The following is a 19818-nucleotide window of genomic DNA, read 5'->3' on the forward strand; positions in this document are numbered from 1 at the left end:
TTCAGAAAACAGCCACGTGACCAAACATTTTTCTTTCTCTAAATATTCTAAAAGTTCCGTATTTTCCATGCACTACGAGTTTTTCGAATACATTTGAGATGGTCGCCAAAGTGACTGGGACATTTGGCATGAAGTGACCCGGCTGCGTCAATAGCCATAATTACGCAATACCTCTTTTGTTTTTTGTGTGTCCTGACTCTGTTTGTGTCCGTTTTTAGCTTATTCTGTTTCTGATCATTCTATTGATTTTTTAAGTTTTCGCTGAAGTTTTAAGTGCGAAAACCCGTATACGTTTGCATGTACATCATTTCTCATAACCAATTGTTATACATCCAGGAATGCAAAGCTTAAACCACTGTGATTGTATACTTTTAAAAACACTATCGGTATATATTTTCATCTGCATCACTTCTTGGGAACGATTGTGTACATGAAGACGTATAAAGTGAAATCATGGTGGTTGTATATATTTGAAAGAATTATAAGCATATATTTGCCTGTATTTCATTCATATTAACCGATTGCGTTCATGAAGGAGTAATAAACTGAAACCACTAGGATTGTAGATACTTGAAAGAATTATTGGTTATAGTGGCATGATTTCATTTGTTGTCTGTATGTACTTGAAGCAGTACACTAAACTGAAACCAGTGTAATTGTATGTTGCAAAAAATTGTCAATAAAGTGAAACTGAGAAAGTAAAATAAACATTTGAGGTGTTGCATGTGTAGTGTATGTATACGTGAACGTATATTTGGTGAAAAAGTTGTGTGGCAGAAGAAAAGTTTATGTTTTATTTGCCTATTAAATAAACGCAATATGCAAGGGCAGCAAGGCTTCATTTTCTGTAACGCGCATTGTGCATATACTCTGATGTATATGGATCCAGCACAAGTTCATACACGATTGTACGCGTTTATATTTTTGCCCACACGCAATGAAAGGAGCTCGACAGGTGGCGCACCATCGATAATCAGGACCACTTTCTTCAAGTAGTGTGTAATCAGTGTATGCTTATATCTATTAGTGCAGTCTAAAAGAATACTGGCACCCCTGCAATGGGCACTAAACACCCTTGTTCACCCTTCTCGCACCCTCCTCAGTGGGCGTTAAAAAGTGAAGGACATTGAAGGCACCATTCTTTAAGGGCGTTTTTGTAACACCCTACAGTTTTTTACATGTACACCCTATTCTAAGGGTGCATGTTAAAGCAGCCATTTTGGAAGGTGCTGAATTAACACCCTTAGGGTGTCGTTCATGGAACAAGCTCATTTACACCCTTTTGGGTGTAAAATGTTTTACTGCGTGCGTGTCATGTAATAAGATGACTACATGCCACGCCGCTCATGATACACTCGTGACCGTTTCACTAGCGTTGCATATACCAAATTTAGTATCACAGTACTTGAATGAATGACGAAAGTATGTGACTGGTGTATACATGATCATCATGAGATGCGTTTTATTTAACAACATGACTACATGCCACACTCAAGATGCGCTGGCAGCCGTTTTACTATAATTTAATTTATACAAAAATTTTGCCCTACGCCTCGTGAATGGATTACGAAGGTATGTCACTGGTGTGAACATGATAATCATGAGATGCGTGTCTACACCCACAGCCGCACGCCACGTTGCTTTGACGCATGCGCGCTTGAGCGCGCACGGCGTCCTTCCATCACTATGAACGGTAGACGCAGTGCAGTTTGGTTAGAGCTGAAAAACGTCATCGGCTCCAAAGGCAGCATGTTTCTCGCGTCTTAACGTGACAGCGTTAGCGAGCTCGTGTCGCGAAAATTCCGCCGTCGGCGTAGGCCCCGCCCCGTTGGTTGAGAGCGAAAAATTGTCAGTGAGCAAAAAAAAAAAAAAAGCTCGTTACAGAGATCGCCGTGGGAGGCCGCTAGCTGTCCACGCGTGAGTGCGCAATCACATTAAAAAAGCTGCGTATTCGAAGAAAAAAAAAGTGATCAAGGTCACTAGGCGCGGGTGATGTAGTTTCTTTGCCCCCGCCACTTCTCCCTGTCATGCACTGATTTCGTCGGGACAAGTTAATGCAATTGAAGCATGCGACAAACCTTTGTGACTCCACTCGCACAGGACGGAATTTCGAACTTTTGGCGGCATTGAATTCATTAGGCAATAAACTGTTCTGGTGAGTTCATTTTATGGTTACTTGAAAAAGTCTTTCAGAGCCCCTTTAACGCATTTTGTTCGACAGGTATCACGACAAAAACGAGTCCATTCGGCGAATTGTGGGCGCGTTTTGGAGGCCTCAAACTACGTCGAAAATGGCCGGGGTAGTGCAGCCATCACCGCTAAAAACACACAATAACTTTCAAACAGCTCTAAAAAGGGACAACTATGTCCATCTAGCGAAAAATATATTTTGCCTTTTCAGAGGCGTTGATCAAGCAAACAGCAAACGCCCAATAATGTTATGCCATCTGTGAGGCCTTGTGAGACTGTCATGGCCTCCAAGATGGCAAGCAAGTGGCGAGTATCTTGGAGGCCATGCAACATTCAATACTTCAGATAAAAAACCTCTATCTATCATTCGCGCGCGCGCACTGGTACAATCTACTGTGTATGCGCGCGCGCGCGCGTGTGTGTATGTAAGAAAACATGTTGTTAAGTGTGCATTTAGCGGTTGAAGGGCGCACTTGGGGCTGGATTTCGCTATGGCGTTCAACTCTTAAAGGCGAAGTTTAAGGGTCCCTAAGTATTTTTGCTAGCGTAGCGTCATTGCGCCCAGCGTGCTCGCGCGTCAACGTTACGTCGGAGTATATATTACGCCCCTCAGGATGCGTTCACGGGCACTTCGCTAGTTTCGTATATATTAAATTTGTATCACGTGGCGTGAATGAACGACAAAGGTAAATGACACGTCCAAATAGGATATTCATTACATGGAAGTCACGTACGGCATAGTTTACTTCCGCCTTGTAACGTTGTGCTGATTTTATAGTGACATATCAACCTTCCTAATTCGTGCTACGCATATCATCGTTCCCCCCTGTTCGTGGGATCTGCCTTTTTTTTTTAATGTCACGGCCACTGAATTGGCCAGGGCGGCCACATATGCTCATATTTCACAAGCATGTTTGGACGGAGAAGTTGTTGAAGGGACAGTCAACAGGCTCCGCGTTTTTTTTTCGTACACACCCCAACCAAGCTAGCGCATTTTTCTTGCGTTGACCAACCTCCTCCTACGTGCAGCGATGTAAACTCGGCGATCAGTGACGTTGACTTCATAACTGTTTGTTGAGATTTGGTTTAGACCAATCGACGGGCTGCGTGTTGCGTCACATCGTTGCACTACATTATTGTGCTGCATCTTCATCTTCAGCATCATCGTCCTGTCTACGCTCACTGCAGGGTGAAGGCCTCTCCCATGTTCCACCCAATAAACCCGGTTTTGTGCTTTCTTTTGCCAAGTAATCCCTGCAAACTTTTTAATATCATCGGCCCACCTTACTTTGTCTCCCCCTAAGCAGCTCTGTTTCACTGGGAATGCAGCCAGTAGTTATTGATGAGCAGTAGTTATCCTGCCTACGCGCGAGATGCTCGGCCCATATTCATTTTTTTCCTTCTTGGTTTCAAATATGATATTCTCCAAGCCGATTTGTACCCTGACCCACTCTTCTAACTTCTTGTCTCTTAAGATCGCAACAATCATTTTCGTTTCCATCACTCGCTGCTTCAGTCGCAGTTTAAGCTGAACGCTCTTTGTAAGCCGCCACGTTTCTGCTCCCTAGGTAAGTAATGGCAAGGTGCAGCTGTTGTATACCTTAATTTTTAGGGTTGGTGGCAGATTACAATTCACGATTTAAGAATACTTCCCGAACGTGATCTACAACATCCTTATTCTTCTCCTTATTTCACTCTCATAGTTCAGCTTCGTGGTTACTACCTGTCCTAAGTAGACATATTCCTTTACAACTGACAGTTTCTACACCTACCGCAAAGTGCGTTTTGTGCCGAGACTGTTGCACGTTATACTTAAAGTTTGTGCATATTAAATTTAAAACGTACCTTTCTTTCTTCCATGTGCAGTAATGTAATCATGAACTGTAATTCGTCTCATTAGGTACTTATCAAGGCAATGTCATCAGCGAATCGCAGGATTCTAAGACACCCTTCATTAAGTCTTATTCTTAACTCTTCTCAAACCAGGGTCCTGAAAGCCTCCTGTAAATGGTGAATGGCGTTGAAGGGATTGGTTCTCCCTGACTTACACCCTTTCTTATTCAGATTCTGCTGCTTTCTTTATCGAAGAACTATGGTGGCTGTGGTTCCACTGAAGATTTCTTCCAGTAGGCTTACGTGAGGTTCTTAGATGCCATGATTTCGCAGGGCCTGCATTACTGCTGAAGTCTTGACGTAGTCAAATGCCTGCTGGCAGAATATGAAGGTTATATATAGAAGTTGCTTGTATTTCTCTCATTTTTCTATTACCTGATTTACAGTATGATTATTGTCTATTATGGAGCAGTCAGTATGAAATTGCGCTTGGTCCTTTGGTTGATTAAACTTTATTGCCTAATAATTCTATTAGCGATTATTTTTGTAAATAGTTTGTATAGAATTGACTGTAACTTGAGGGCCTGTATGTCTCCTTTCTTATTCATGAAGACCATGTTGGCGTTCTTTCAAAATTCTGGTAAACTTCCCGTCAAAAGACACACCATAAATAAGGTGGCCAGTTTTTATAACACAATTTCTCCACCATCTTCTAAGAGGCCTGCTGTTATCCTCCCCAGCGGCTTCGCCTCTTTGCATTTCTTTCAGGGTTTTCTTCACTTCCCCTGTCGTTGCTGGTAGGAGGTTCAATTTCTCTTGACTATTATTGTCTCAGATAATATCATCCAGGTTGTTCTGGCTTTTGCAAAGCTCTCTGTAGAACTTTCCCACCGCGTCGACTATGCCATTCCTATTGGTTATGACATTGCCTTCCTATTCCCTCAATGTATACATCTAATTTTGCCTATGCACAAGTCTGCCTTCGCAGTTTTTAGGTCACGTCTAGTGGCTAAGGTACTCGGCTGCTGACCCGCAGGTCACGGGTTCAAATCCAGGCGGCGGCGGCTGCATTTCTGCTGGAAGCAGAAATGTTGTAGGCGCGTGTGCTAAAATTCTGGTGCATGTTAAAAAACCCCAGGTGGTCGAAATTTTCAGAGCCCTCCACTATGGCGTCCCTCATAATCATATGGTGATTTTGGGACGTTAAACCCCACATATCAATCAATCATCAATCATCAAGCTTTTAAACCACTGCCTCTTTTTACAGCCTGCTCAATTTTCTCTATGTGTTACCTTCTGATGTCGGCTACCTTACGCCTATCAATTAACTTTGGAAGCTTTACTAGCTCTGTTTTGTCTGTTGCATATGAGGCTTTTATAGTTTGTCATCTATTATTAGGCTTTTTGTGTGCTGAAATTGTTTGTTAGGGTCTTTTCTTGTGATTCTAGCTCCGATTTCCATAAAAAACTGGTTGACGATACTAGTAAGATTATCGTTCATTGTGTCAACGCTAGTTACGTTTACCTCGTTTAGGGTCTCAAATACATTCGGTAGAAAACGCTGAATTCCTGTATATACCCTCTCGCCACTAGTTCATTATTTGGCCTCTTGCACAATCAGTTTTTGTCTGTGTTTTGATTTGATTATTGCTGAATACGAGCTCTTAGCATTCTATGGTCACTGCATCGGATCTTGCCAACTACTTCTACATTCTGTACAATGCCTGGATGTGTACACAGAATGTAGTCTATTATATTTTAGTTTCGCCATTAGGACTTAGCCTCCTACACTTACGCTTAGCTAGTCTTCTGAAGAAAGTAGTCGGGACCCGTAAATAATTTCGTTCGGGGAACTCTACTAATAACTCTCCTCTGGCATTTTTGGAGGTGATGCCATATGCCCCCACTGCATGCTCTTTGGCGTGTTTTTTTACTTACTTTGCATTGAAGTTACCCATTAGGATAGTATACTGTGACTTTACATTAATAATGGTGGACTCTAAATCTTCATGAAAGCGGTCAATCAAATGATCATCATGGCTTGATGTAGGCGCGTAGGCGTGTACCACCTTCACCTTCTACCTTTGTTAAACAGAATTATGATACTCGCCACCCTCCCACTGATGCTGGAGTATTCTTCTTTGTTTCCAGTGATATACTTGTGTATAAGACCCCCCCCCCCTGGTTCTTTTCTGTCAAATCATCCATTTTAGCAAAGGACGTGTTTGTTCTTCAGCACTCCAAGTACTTCACGTTTCCTCATAATTTTGCTGAGCTGTATTGTGTGCCATTGAACACCCTTTATTTTTTCAAACAGAACAGCTAGACTAGCCTACCTATATATAGTTCGAGCGTTTAAGGTAGCCAAGTTGAGATTCCAATGGCAGCCTGGCTGTACGCAGTGATTATTTGCACCCTCTGCTGCGTCGAAGGTCTGACCACCGCCTTGGGCAGTTCGTTCGCAGCCGCTGTGGAGTGAGGGCCAAGGGTTAATCGCTGTAGTCAAGAAAGGTAGTGGCCAAGTATTGCTCCAGGGTGGTTGATCCGGCTCTGGTGAGGAAGTGCATTACTGACAGGTGGTTGCCAGTAAAGCAGCAACTCGGACCTTTTCTTTTTTTCTCTAAACGAATCTGTTATCACGCGTTTTATTTAAATGTATAATTGAGAAGGGTGTGGCGCCTGCATTCGAAACGATTTTTTCATATCTAAGCAGGGGTTCTGTTGCGCATTATTAGCACTGTAGACCCCCACCTGACCACCATCAGCTCATAACTTGATCTGACTCGTAGCACATGCGGCCTCCTTTGTTAACAATTTGAAAGTGAAAAAAAAAAACTGACCACTCGCGCAGCTTCGAACTTGTGACCTTGCGATCTTAGGCCGGGTTAGTGCCCTGAATGACCCCCCTTTTCACGCGTGTAGTCTCTCCTAACTTCGTCCCGTCTAGCTCGGATTTGGCATTGTTGGTTTCAAAGCACTGCTACTTTGGCGTTTCCAGTCAGAGTTGCGCGCTCCTGTTCGGCGAAATAAATGGCTGCTTCTATATCATCGTTACGCTGGGCGCATAGGTCGTGGGTGATTGTAGTGCATGAAAATCAAACGCGAAAATTTTCAATTGCTAAAGAATAGACAGGGCTTGCGTTTAGGGCTGCACCGTATTTTGTGTGCGTTTCGGAGTAGTAATAAAGTCTGGTAAATATGTATACAAGTAGAAAATGGCCTTCAGTCGAGAGTCAGAAATAAGTTCTCGTAATTACATCTAGCGTTACCCTAATAACGTTACATAGTGAATAAAAAGGTAAGGAGTGAATCACTTGTAGTTCTAGAAAGCGGCCAAACGCAAGAAACTTCGTACGGAAGTAAGGACGTGTCTCCATCACTCACCCTAGAGCGTCAGCCTGAATTGCTAAACACCGACGACTCTCGGCACTACACTCATACCCAACGATAAGTTCACGCGACATCATGTCCAGCATATTTAGCACCAACTAACTGCTCGTTCTCTATAGAAAACTAGAAATGTATTCTGGTTTATAGAGGGTAATACAGCGTTCTTTGTCAATTAAAAAAATGAAGTTGATTCTCTTTTGAGATGGGCTCGAGGGTGTCACTCGAGAGTGGCATGTAAAACCATAATTCGACGATTCGGGAGTTTGTACTATTTTGATAGCAAATTACGCATATGAAACTTTCACACTGACGGTTATAGAAGTTAGTTTTCTTTATTCAAGAATCAACGTAGTCACCAATACACGTGACCGTTCTTGATCAATGATCGATATTTTTTTATATTGCCCCTTCATCACGCATGCAATACTTGATAAATGTTCGCAGCATTGAAAATGCTTTCATATATCTCTTTGCAAGGTGAAATTGTGCGGGTCAACGATGTGAGCAAACACACGAACAGTGATGGCATGCAGCACTTGAACAGTGAGTCTCTTTTAAAAGTGAATTTTTTCTCACATGAACATTACTAACTTGGTGCAAGTGGAATGAATGTCTATATGTTGTAATATTTGTCACATCCTATACATGAGTTTTGCCGTAAGAAGTATGAAATCACTTCCACATTTAAAAAGTTACCGGTCTTCGTGCCAGCGCAAAAAATCATTTTGGTGTATGCTGCAAATGTCTACCCGAATTATAAAGCTGCCAGGCAATCTTCTTACGAATGAAAGAAAAGTTATTAAGTACGTCCTATTGGAAATGGGCACAGTAGAGCTAAGAATATTTTTAAGCACGGACATTTTTTGCGACAAGTGTGTAGGTAGTACAGAGTGCACAAGTATAGAAAGACGTATACATGAGGCGGCTTGCTGTACCTTATATGGAGGGCCATTGCGCATTTAGGTTTTAGGAGCTTTTAGTTAAGCAATTATGTACTTACCTCTACCGAGTGCACACACAATCTCCAGCACAGAAGAAGTGTTTGTGGTAATTTTTCCTTTATTCGTAAATGCAACGCCGAAGTTCGCTGGACCACCCTAGAATTCTTCTAATAATACGTAATTGTCGCTTTTTGTGATAGTGAGCACTCGTGATTCGCCAGACTATAAAATAAACGAATAAATAAAAAACAAGAGCCTGTAGGCTATTACTCTGTGTGTGACCATCCTCTGTCGCACACTGAGTAAGTGTTTGGCCCAAAAGAAGTAGGCTTGTTAATATCCGCAGTGAAAGACAACATGGAAAATGCACTGAATGGGTGTTACCTTTTCTAGATCTGCAATCACGGGCTTCGAACGTTGAGCAGTTTCAAGTGGAGCTTCACCTCATTTCCGACAAAGCACACCAAAAATACTACAATAAAAATCAGGAGCTGATCACATACTTGGCCGTCATGACGAATGCCGTAAGTATATTTTGAGCTGGTTTTCTATACGGCCATTCGCATATCAATGTTTTGGTGGTGGCAAAAATTAGAAGATCGTTGATCACATCAGAGGCCACCGACATGTTTTTGTACCACGAAAAAATGAATTACAATTTCCGCTTCACGTTGAAAAGCTACGAATATTTACCGCCAGCGCCCCTCAACAGCGATGTGGTCAATCCACCTGTAAGGAATGCTCGCGGGCAGACATGTTTTGTTTAAAGCAATCGTGTATAACTTGAAACGCACACGCACTTGATGTACATTTAGGTTGTGCCAGAAACTTATTTTTACTTTTTTTTTCTGGCGCGTCCAATTAAGCGCCCGGTGGCGCTGCCAGTGGTGTGTTTGTTTGCCTGCGTACCTGCCTGCAAACGGTGGAGAAATGCGAGCCCGGCGTCCACTGCCACTCACAAGAACAACAAAAAAAGTTCGTGGGGCTTTGAACTACCATTCAGGTATTTTAATAAGAAAAAAGACGTGATGAAGCCTGCGAAAACAGCACGTGGTTTATATAGCGAAAAGTAATAAATGCAAAAAATTAGGCTTGCTCGCTCACTGGTGTGTCTCGATTTCGACAAATCACGGATGGCACTGCGGTAGCGGCGACCTATATAAGAAGAGTGTGTCAAAAAACCTGCTTGTTGGGAGCTTAAAAACGTAGTTTACTTTGGCGACAGTTGGCCGCCGATTAGTGGACACGACAGATTTTTTTTTAAATAAGTGCCCAGCCTGGTGTACTTCTCCCGGAAACAGCTAGAACCCGTTTTTTTTCTTGCAGTGCGCAAAAAATCAAGTTTTCAAGAGACAATATTTTAGCTCATCAGCCCCAGTTCGTATGCAATTTATCTAGTCAAAGTACAAATTTGTCGCATTTTTTTCTTTAGAGGGTAATATATTTTGTCGTCGTTATATAAAATGCAAAAAAACTAGGCAGATGCCACGTACCTTGAGAATGGATGTCATGCGAAGCTTGCGGATGAAAAGTTGCACTGTTTAATTTTTTATTGAGCGAAACTCTACAAAAAGGTGCTGAAAATATGGAAGAATGTACCACCAGACATACCTTAAATAGGCGCATATGTTTCAAATGATCAGTTTTTTACAGTTGCACAGCGCTGCCAACAGCAGCAAGCATATCAGCGACACCTGAAGGACTAAGCTAATATTAAGCGCTGGTGCTCGCGAGGATGTTAGCCCTGGACACTCCTACATGAATCAACTTCAGCAGATGGCGCCTAACTACAATTGACATCAGCCTCATGAAACGGCTGTATCGCAGCAGTAAATATGCATTGTTATAAAATTTGATATCTAGCACTGCAACCACAACTGATGTTTTCAATGGATTGGGACCAATTCTAAATATAGTTCTGAAACCTGCCATGGCTCTGTGGTTGAATACCTAATCGCCACGCACAATAATTTAGCTTGATTCCTGCTGGGCTTCAGACATTTATGCTTTCCATCGTCTGGTGAACGCTGCCTATGGCAGCTTTTTCTTAATGCTCACGCGCTAGAAATTTCCATGTCTGTCCATGCAGTTCTTGAGTAGATATAAGGGTCAGTCCCTGATGGCGCATACCTGTGGCACATAGCCGCCCCCGAATATACGTGCTACACGTGTAGCGTAAAGGTTTTGAAGACGTGTGTGATGGGATTGTGATATCATTCATGTCATGACCAGTGAGTCATATTCGTGAAGCCATCTCACCATCCCATACTAATGTTGGCTTACCCAATCTTAAGGGGGTGATACAGACGTAATGAGCTTGGCAGATAGGTAGATAGATAGATGGATAGATAGATAGATGGATAGATAGATAGATAGATAGATAGATAGATAGATAGATAGATAGATAGATAGATAGATAGACGTACAATACTGTGCCTGTACTACGCAAAAACAAGACCGCGCGAGTGTCACTGCGTTCTTGAGGCAGCCACTTGCGACTCAAGTGATAACTTATGTTATGTTATGGTACTGTACAATCACTTCGCGAAAATCTTACGACCATAATTAACCGAAGTTATTCACAGTACCAGTGAAGGTGCAATTACAATAAGTTCTGAAAACACTCTAGAAAATATTGTGTTTGGGCAGGTATCTTCACTGCAATCGAAAATCACACAGTGCCTCATTTATGCTCAAGGCATAATTAAGTGAAACGGGCCGGGCCGGGTATGCGCCTTAATAACGCTGGGCTGGGCTCGGGCAGGCCGGAGCTTTACGCTGTCGCACCGGGCTGGGTCCGTGCTGGAAAAATCTGCACACACACCCACACTTACACACACACACACACACACACACACACACACACACACACACACACACACACACACACACACACACACACACACACACACACACACACACACACACACACACACACACACGCACGCACGCACGCACGCACGCACGCACACACGCACGCACGCACGCACGCACGCACGCACACACACACACACGCACGCGCGCACGCACGCACATGCGGGCGCGCGCCATTTACATTTTGTGGGTGTGCAGGCCAGCTCCACTTTCTGTTCAGTTATTATATTTAGGGGACGAAAACGTCCACACACTGTGACACACACGCCCACGTTCAATCCCTCCTTCCACAGAAACTTACTCTCTCTCCGTGAAAATTGGTTCGGTAGAAATGTGAGTCATGGCTTCACAAGATTACACTTACCAATATGCTTTGATGTAGGATAGTTTTCTCAATGCAAGTTTGCGCTTGACAGCTAGCTGTCACATCATTTGATGCAGATGGATCCACATGGACGTACGCATCCCGATGACCAACGTTCATGATCGTACTTTAACCGTAGCAGCAGCGAGTAGTTTGCATACAACCCTGCATAGCATGTGGTAAGCAGCAGGCAAAGATGGTGCCAGCAGACACATAACCATCGTTACTTGATAAGAGAAACGCCAGAGTGCTGTGCTTTGCAGTAACAGGGTAATCTACGTCTGCACTAATGCATATACCACGAAGTGCTTCAAGAACACGAGAGGCAGAGTTGGCAGCTTGAACCGTGCACGTGAGTAGTCATTCCGCCTTCCGCTAGCACGCCTCGCGCTGCACAAAAGCGCAAACTGTGGGGCATTTAGGCGTTGCCATCATTGCCTTTCCGTAGTGCTTATTGAAGAAGTTTTCTCAGCAGGTGCTCTCATACTCGAAGCAGTAGATGATTCAGACACATCATTGGTGAATGAGAAAACTCCACTACAATATAGTGTTACAACAACAGAAAAAAGGCTCCTGTAGGACATCTCTGGAGTCATCAGCACTTAACTATTTCACTTCACCGCTTCAATACAGCGACACTGGTCTCGGAAACTATGATCACCTTGGGAGGGAGATGTCAAATATACTGTTACGGGGGTAAGAAAATGAATGAAATAAATATATTTACAAAATATACAGGGAGAGTCAGAGGCAGCTGCAGCCAAGATGGAAGAACAGCAGCAACAACAACACGAGCACGGTCGCTTTCATCGTCTTCGTCGTCTATGATGTTCTTTCGTTGCCGATGTCGTGTAACACCACATTCACCACACCGAATTCATCCGCAATCCGAAAACCACATTCATCACACCGAATGGACTTTTCCAGTTCAAGGTTATGCCATTCTGATTGTGTGATGCGCCAGCTACATTTGAAAGGATGATGGACTCTCCTGCGTGGATACAAATGGACCACGTGCCTGTGCTATCTCGATGACGTCATCGTATTTTCACCTACATTCGAAAGTCACCTTAGCCGCCTAACGGCTGTTCTTGAGGTTTTCCGGAAAGCAGGACTTCAGCTCAACTCTTCCAAATGTCGCTTTGACCGTCGGGAAATCACTGTGCTGGGCCACCTTGTCAGGGCTCGAGGCGTGAAACCTGATCCCGACAAAATTTGAGTTGTCAAAGATTTTCCCATACCACGTTCCGCAAAAGATGTACGGAGTTTTATCGGCCTTTGTTCTTAATTTCGATGTTTCGTAAAAGATTTTGCTGACATTGCCCGACCACTTACGGAGCTACTGAAGAAGGACATGCCTTTTTATTGGGGTACTGACCAAGCAACTGCCTTCAGCACCGTTACAACATTACTTACTTCCCCACCCATCTTGGGCCATTTCGACCCGTCAGCCCATACTGAAGTTCGTACCGATGCAAGCGGACATGGAATTGGTGCTGTTTTCTCCCAGTGGCAACGAGGACAGGATCGCGTCATTGCTTATGCCAGTCGCCTCCTTTCTCCTTCGGAGAGCAAGTTTTCCATTAAAGAGCGTGAGTGCCTCGCACTAGTCTGGGCAGTCTGAAAATTTGGACCATACTTGTTTGGCCGCACCTTTTTGGTAATTACAGATCACCATGCCTTGTGCTGGCTGTCGTTCCTTAAAGATCCAACAGGACGACTTGGCCGTTGGGCCTTGAAACTACAAGAATACAGCTTCGACACGGCATACAAATCTGGCCTAATGCACCAGGATGCCGACTGTCTATCCCGTCACCCCGTGGACCCAACTGACCTTTCAGCACATGATTCTGACCCTTGTGTCTTCGCCATGTCGGCTTTCACCGACATACGCAAGGAAAAGCTCAGCGATGTCCACTTGCGGTCTATCATGCAGAGTCTACGCATGCCCCATGTAGACCCGTTGCTACATTTGTTCCTTCTACGCGATGGCATCATTTACCGACGCAACACCAGTGCCGAAGGACCAGAGCTACTACTCGTAGTTCCTGCGACAATCCGTTCCGCTGTACTTGAATAGCTTCACGACGCCCAAAACGCGGGACATCTCGGGGTCACGCGCACGTACGATCGCGTGCGGCGTAGATTCTTCTGGCCAGGCCTTTACCGTTCTGTGTGCCGATACGTGCATGTGAGTCCTGCCAGTGCTCCAAACATTCCACCTTGCTACCAGCTGGTCCGATCCAACCAATAGACATACCCACCGTTCCCTTCTACCGCGTCGGTCTTGATCTCGTTGAACCATTTCCTACTTCTCTCACTTCAAACAATTTGACAGCCGTAGCCACTGATTACGCCACAAGATACGCTATCACACGAGCGCTACCGACAAGCTGTGCCACCGACGTCGCGGACTTCTTGCTTCACGACGTAATTCTTCACCATGGCGCTCCTCGACAGCTGCTGACTGATCGTAGTCGCTCATTTCTTTCAAAAGTAGTAAGTGACATTCTTCGCTCGTGCTCGACGCGTCACAAGCTCACTACGGCCTATCACCCACACAGAAATGGTCTTACCAAGCGCCTAAATCGAACAATGACAACAATGCTCTCCATGTACGTTTCCAAAGATCACCTTGATTGGGATAGTACTTTGCCCTATGTGACATTCGCGTACAATTTGTCACACCACAACACCGCTGGCTTCTCCCCCTTCTATTTATTGTTCGGCCGCCATCCAGCGTTACCCTTCGAGACTCTTCTCCCATCAACTACGCAAACGGTTACAGAGTACGCCCGGGATGCCACTGCTCGGGCTCTAGTGGCCCGCTAAATCGCACGGGAACGTCTTCTTGGGTCGCAGTTTTCTCAGAAGGCCCGCTACGATAGCCATCACAGAGCAGTTTCCTACGCTCCAGGTTCACTGGTCCTCCTCTGGACACCATGCCGCCACGTTGGCCTCTTGTCGAAGGTCCTGTCTCGCTACTCGGCGCCTTACAAGGTTTTACGCTGGCTTACCGATGTCACATACGAGATTGCTCCGTTAGACAGTCAGTCATCGTCGTCCGCACCCGCTACTGACTTCGTTCACGTGACCCGCTTCAAACCATGCATATGATGCTACTTTGCTTTAGGCGCCAAGACGGCGCTGCCAGCTGCGGGGTGTTATACGTTACACGACATTGGCAACGAAAGATCATCATAGAGGACGAAGACGATGAAAGCGACCGTGCTCGTGTTGTTGCTGCTGTTCTTCCATCTTGGCTGCAGCTGCCTCTTACTCTCCCTGTATATTTTGTAAATATATTTATTTCATTCATTCCCTTACCCCCGTAACATTTCGAAGGGCGTTTTTAAGACGTGGTAGATGTACTTTTGCAGTGCAGTGGTAGAGCACATGGCACTAATGATGGTGTACGAAGAGGTTGTAGGTCAGACTTCTAGGTCATTACAATCAAGTTGACTTTTTTTTCGATGTTTTTTGTCGCTTACTCGCGTACAAATTATTTTATGATTTTTGAGAAACAGATGAGGTTTATAATACCTAGTAGATCTCAACATGAGGTTCTGTTTTAAATATATTTGCGATGTTACGAGGGGATCAGAAGAAGGTCTGATTGTTTGGCGAGCATAGAAGAAAAGCCAACGTTCTAGTTGACTTTGTGCCCCGCAGAGGCGCCTTTGCAAGTAGGCGTTTCGAGCGTAGCGACACCACGGACCCGAGTTAACGGGAGAGTTTCTACTCCCTACCACACCTAGCCGTGCAATGATTTGTCGTGTCTGGGGAAAAAGAGATCCTGGGAGTTGAGCCGACGTTGGGTGATATAACCTTTAAGGCCCCCCGGCAGAGGAAACACACCCTTTTGGCTTCACGTAGACGGCACCCCTGGGCTGACCCACCCAGGGGAAATCGGCAGTCACGTTTTCCTATCTCTTTCTACCTACATCTTCGTCTTTATCTCCCACTTTTTTCGGTCCTTTAGTCTTCTCTTTTCTGTTTACTACCAAACTTTCTGTCGGCGAGGGTTAACCCTGTGTAGTTACCCAACCTTGGGTAGTTATATTCTGTTATAGCGGCGATGAATGGCTGGCGTCTCTAAGTGTTCACTATTTAACCTTGTAGGATCCCCTTGTCGTGCTCGGTGGTGGGTGGCCACCATCGCCACCGAACTGTACAGAATCTGTATGGCGAACTTTTTCCCTCCTCTTTCTGATCGCCGCCCCTAAAGGTGGCGCACCGAAGAACCGTTTCTTTTTTCCAAACCGAAGCAGTCCTTTTGCAAGTTTCATGTCGTTCATAGCCAAAAAGAGAACAAAACAGTGCAAGCAATTTCACCTTTTTCTGTCTCGAAAACACTCAATGAAGCAATCGGCCCAGGATATCGTGTAACGAAGTTGGAAAGTGGCGACCTCCTTTTGGAGGTTCGTGACAAGCTCCAATATGACAATCTACCTAAACTGGTAGCGTTTGGGGATGTCCAAGTTTCAGTTGGTCCACACAGGTCAATAAATACAGTGCGCGTGGTGGTCTGTGATGACGACTTGCTCAGACTGTCCGAAAGTGAATTATTAGAAGGCTGGCAAGACCAGAATGTAGTCGAGAACCAAAAAATAATTATACGACGAGACAAAAAAGAAACACCCATGAAAAACAAAATCATCATCTTGGGTACCAGTGACTTACCTGATGCTAATGAAACTGGCTACTGCAAGCTCTGTGTCAGGCCCTATGTGCCAAACCCTCGCAGATGTTTCAAGTGCCAGCGCTTTGGACATGGGTCACAAAGTTGCAGAGGGCGCAATACTTGCGCAAAATGAGCATCTAGTGAGCACGTATCAGATACGTGTAATTCAAACGCATCATGTTGTGCGAACTGTGAAAGAGACCATGCTGCCTACTCGAGATCGTGCCCAATCTGGAAGAAAGAAAAACAAACCCTTGAGATTAAAGTAAAGTTCAATCTGTCCTTTCAAGAAGCACGTAAACGGGTCTCCATCCACCAGTCCAGTCCCTCCTTCGCCGATGTGACGCACTGGGGTGCCGCGCCGAATCTTTCCGTGCCCGCAAAAGTCACACAGAGGGAGACTGCGGGCGCGCCACAAGCGCCCCTGGGTGGAGCAGCCAGTACTGCTCCGCCACCTAACAAACAGGGCCAGCAGACTCCCCAGTCTGCTGGACCTCGGACCACTGCAAACGCAGTTAGGTCCGAAAGTTTTGTGAACGTGCCTGCCAATCAGGCACCATACACCACCTCACAAGAGGCGATGGATACAAGTACGACTCCTCCGGCAGCCGAGACGCTGAAGGAGAGGCGCAGCTCTTCGGCGCACGCCAAAAATGAGAAAAACCCAAATTACAGGGCCCCCAAAGGCCCTGTAAGCTAGAGACACTCTTGTACACGCAGCACCACACAAGACTAAAATGACACACATACTACGGTGGATCGTCAGAGGACTGCTGGGAAACCTCGACGATATCCAGGAGCTCTTACACGAACATACACCAAAAGTGCTGTGTGTGCAAAAGACACACTTGAAACCAAAACCTACAAACTTTCTACGCAAATACGTTATCTTTCAAACTAACCTAAATGATGCCATTGTGCCATCCGGTGGTGTTGCCATTATAGCCAATCAAGAGATTGCATGCACGCACTTACCACTACAAACATATCTTGAGGCGGTAGCTGTTCGAGCAGTTTCTTTTAAATAAGCTCTTCACCATCTGCTCTCTATACATACCTCCACAACACCGTCTTGAAAAGCGTGAACTCCAGTCCCTCATAGATGAACTTCCAGAACCTTATATTCTTTTTGGAGATAGCAATCTTTGGGGTGACGCATAGCAATCTTTGGGGTGACTCTCGCTGCGATGCTCGAGGTCGCCTGATTGAACGGTTTCTTTTTACTTCTGGCGCGTGTCTTCTAAATCAAAAAAGCCCACATACTACTGCCTCACCAACAATACCTACTCGTCAATAGACCTCAGTATTGTCTCTCCATCCCTCCTTCCTTTACTGGCATCGAACGTCATCAATAATACTTACGGAAGTGACCACTTTCCGGTAATGCTAGGCACACCCATATCAAATGAATATCTCTCACAGGTCCCCAGATGGATTACTGACAAAGCTGATATGAACAGTTCTCGCAGATTACTCACTTAAGTTGGACTTACCTGTCTAGTTTAAACATAGACGCAGCTGTACAATACTTTTCAGCTTTTCTGACCGACGCTGCGATGAAATGCAACCTGCAAGCTTCTGGACTGCCTGGCAAGCGACGTGTCCCATGGTGGAACTCTGAATGTCGCAATGCACGAAAACAAAAAAACAAAGCGTGGAGGTTGCTACGGGATTCGCCGACAGCAGAGAATCTTGAAATATTTAAGACAATTAAGTCCCAAGGAAGGAGAACGTGCCGGCAGGCTAGGAGAGAAAGTTGGCATAAGTTTTTATCAGGCATCACTTCGTATACACAAGAAACTAAAGTCTGGAACATGGTTCGCAAGGCAGCAGGACAACACGAATCTTCACTACCTCTGGTAGACTCACAAGGGGACACCTTGGAAGACTAGGCGAACTTCCTCGGTGCCCACTTCGAAGAGGTGTCTAGCTCGTCACAGTATCCTGCAGCTTTTCAACGACACAAAAGAAAAATTGAAAAAGAGAAACAACAGCGAAAATTCTCTAAACTCTAAACAACAACCCTTTCTGTTTGGCCGAGTTACAAGCATCGAAGCATCGCCTTATATCTGCAACAAATCCGCTTCATGTTTGGACCGTATAGCTTACGAAATATTGAAACAACTGCCTCCTCAAACACAAAAAACCCTGCTTTCTCTGTATAACGCTGTTTGGTTTTCCGGTGAAATACTTTCTGCCTGAAAAAAAGACATTATTATTCCGATTTTAAAGCAAAGCAAGGATCTCTATTCTGTAAGTAGTTAAAAGCCAATCGCACTTACAAGTTGCATGTATAAACGTTTTGAAAAAATGATAAATCGCCGACTTGTACATTACCTTGAAACATACAATCTGCTCGACCCATTCCAATGTGGCTTCCAAGAGAGTAGATCCACCACCGACCACCTGCTACGTATTGAGGCGCAGATCCGAGACGCCTTCGTCCACGAACAATACTTTCCTTCTGTGTTGCTCGATATCAAAAAAGCCTACGATACGACATGGAGATTCGGAATAGTAAAAGACCTGTCCAATCTTGGTATTCGTGTCAAGATGTTTCCTATTATCAAAAGCTACTTGTCCAATCGTATATTCCGTGTCAGAGTGTGCAGTGTTCTTTCCCGAACATTTGTCCAAGAAACACGAGTACTGCAAAGAGGTGTACTTAGTTGTGCTCTATTTATTGTCAAAATGAATTCTTTGCGTCTTTCTATCCCACAAAATATGTTTTACTGTACATATGTTGATGACGTCCAGCTTGGATTTAAGTCTGGTAACCTGGCAATTTGTGAGCGGCAGGTTCAGCTTGGCTTGAACAAGGTCTCCACACGGGCTGAGGAAAATGAATTCTGATCAAACCCCCAAAAAACACGTGTGTCTTGTTCTCTAGAAAGAGAGGCACTCACCCCGACCCTGACATTCAACTGCATGGTCAACGCATGTCTGTTAATGCCGAATACAAATTCTTGGGCCTAATTCTGGACACCAAGCTAACCTTCGTACCACACAATCGGTATCTAAAAAACAAGTGCATCAGAACCATGAATGTTCCCAAAAGGGCTGTCACGCACTACGTGGGGGAGTGACAAGAAGTGTCTCATGAACTTGTACAGGAGCCTCGTATGCACTCGCTTCGATTACGGAGCAATAATCTATCAGTCTGCGACACCCACTGCCCTAAAGATGCTTGACCCTATTCACCACCTAGGAATTCGCTTCTCTACGAGTGCCTTTCGCACTAGCCCCGTTGAAAGCCTGTACCTGGAATTGAACGAATGGTCACTCCACCTACAGAGATGTTACATGTGTTTTCTATACGATCTCAAAGTGAAGGAAGACAAGGACCACCCTTAACATTTCACAATTGATGACACATCAACTTCTGTTCTGTTTCAAAACCGTTCATTTTTGAGACAATCCTATTCGCTACGTGTGAAGGGCCTTTCTGAGGAAACTGGTGTGTCGCTCGAATATCATCTGATGGCTCCCGCAGCATGCCCGCCACCATGGTGCAAGCAGTTGATAGATTGTGATGCCTTTTT

At 44.8% G+C, this 19818-nt stretch overlaps 1 protein-coding gene across 4 annotated transcripts in view; it reads left to right on the top strand.

Annotated features, from left to right (window-relative positions):
* LOC119172443 (venom metalloproteinase antarease-like TtrivMP_A) overlaps nt 1-19818 on the top strand; it is a 182760-nt gene that overhangs the window by 56070 nt on the left and 106872 nt on the right. For all 4 annotated transcript variants that reach the window (XM_075893807.1, XM_075893806.1, XM_075893809.1 and 1 more), the window contains exons 5-6: nt 7891-7956; nt 8748-8878. In XM_075893807.1, the coding sequence (XP_075749922.1) occupies nt 7891-7956; nt 8748-8878 (197 nt within the window). The remainder of the gene's footprint in view (nt 1-7890; nt 7957-8747; nt 8879-19818) is intronic.

The sequence above is a fragment of the Rhipicephalus microplus genome, chromosome 4 (assembly GCF_043290135.1).
Source record: "Rhipicephalus microplus isolate Deutch F79 chromosome 4, USDA_Rmic, whole genome shotgun sequence".
NCBI classification, from domain to species: domain Eukaryota; kingdom Metazoa; phylum Arthropoda; class Arachnida; order Ixodida; family Ixodidae; genus Rhipicephalus; species Rhipicephalus microplus.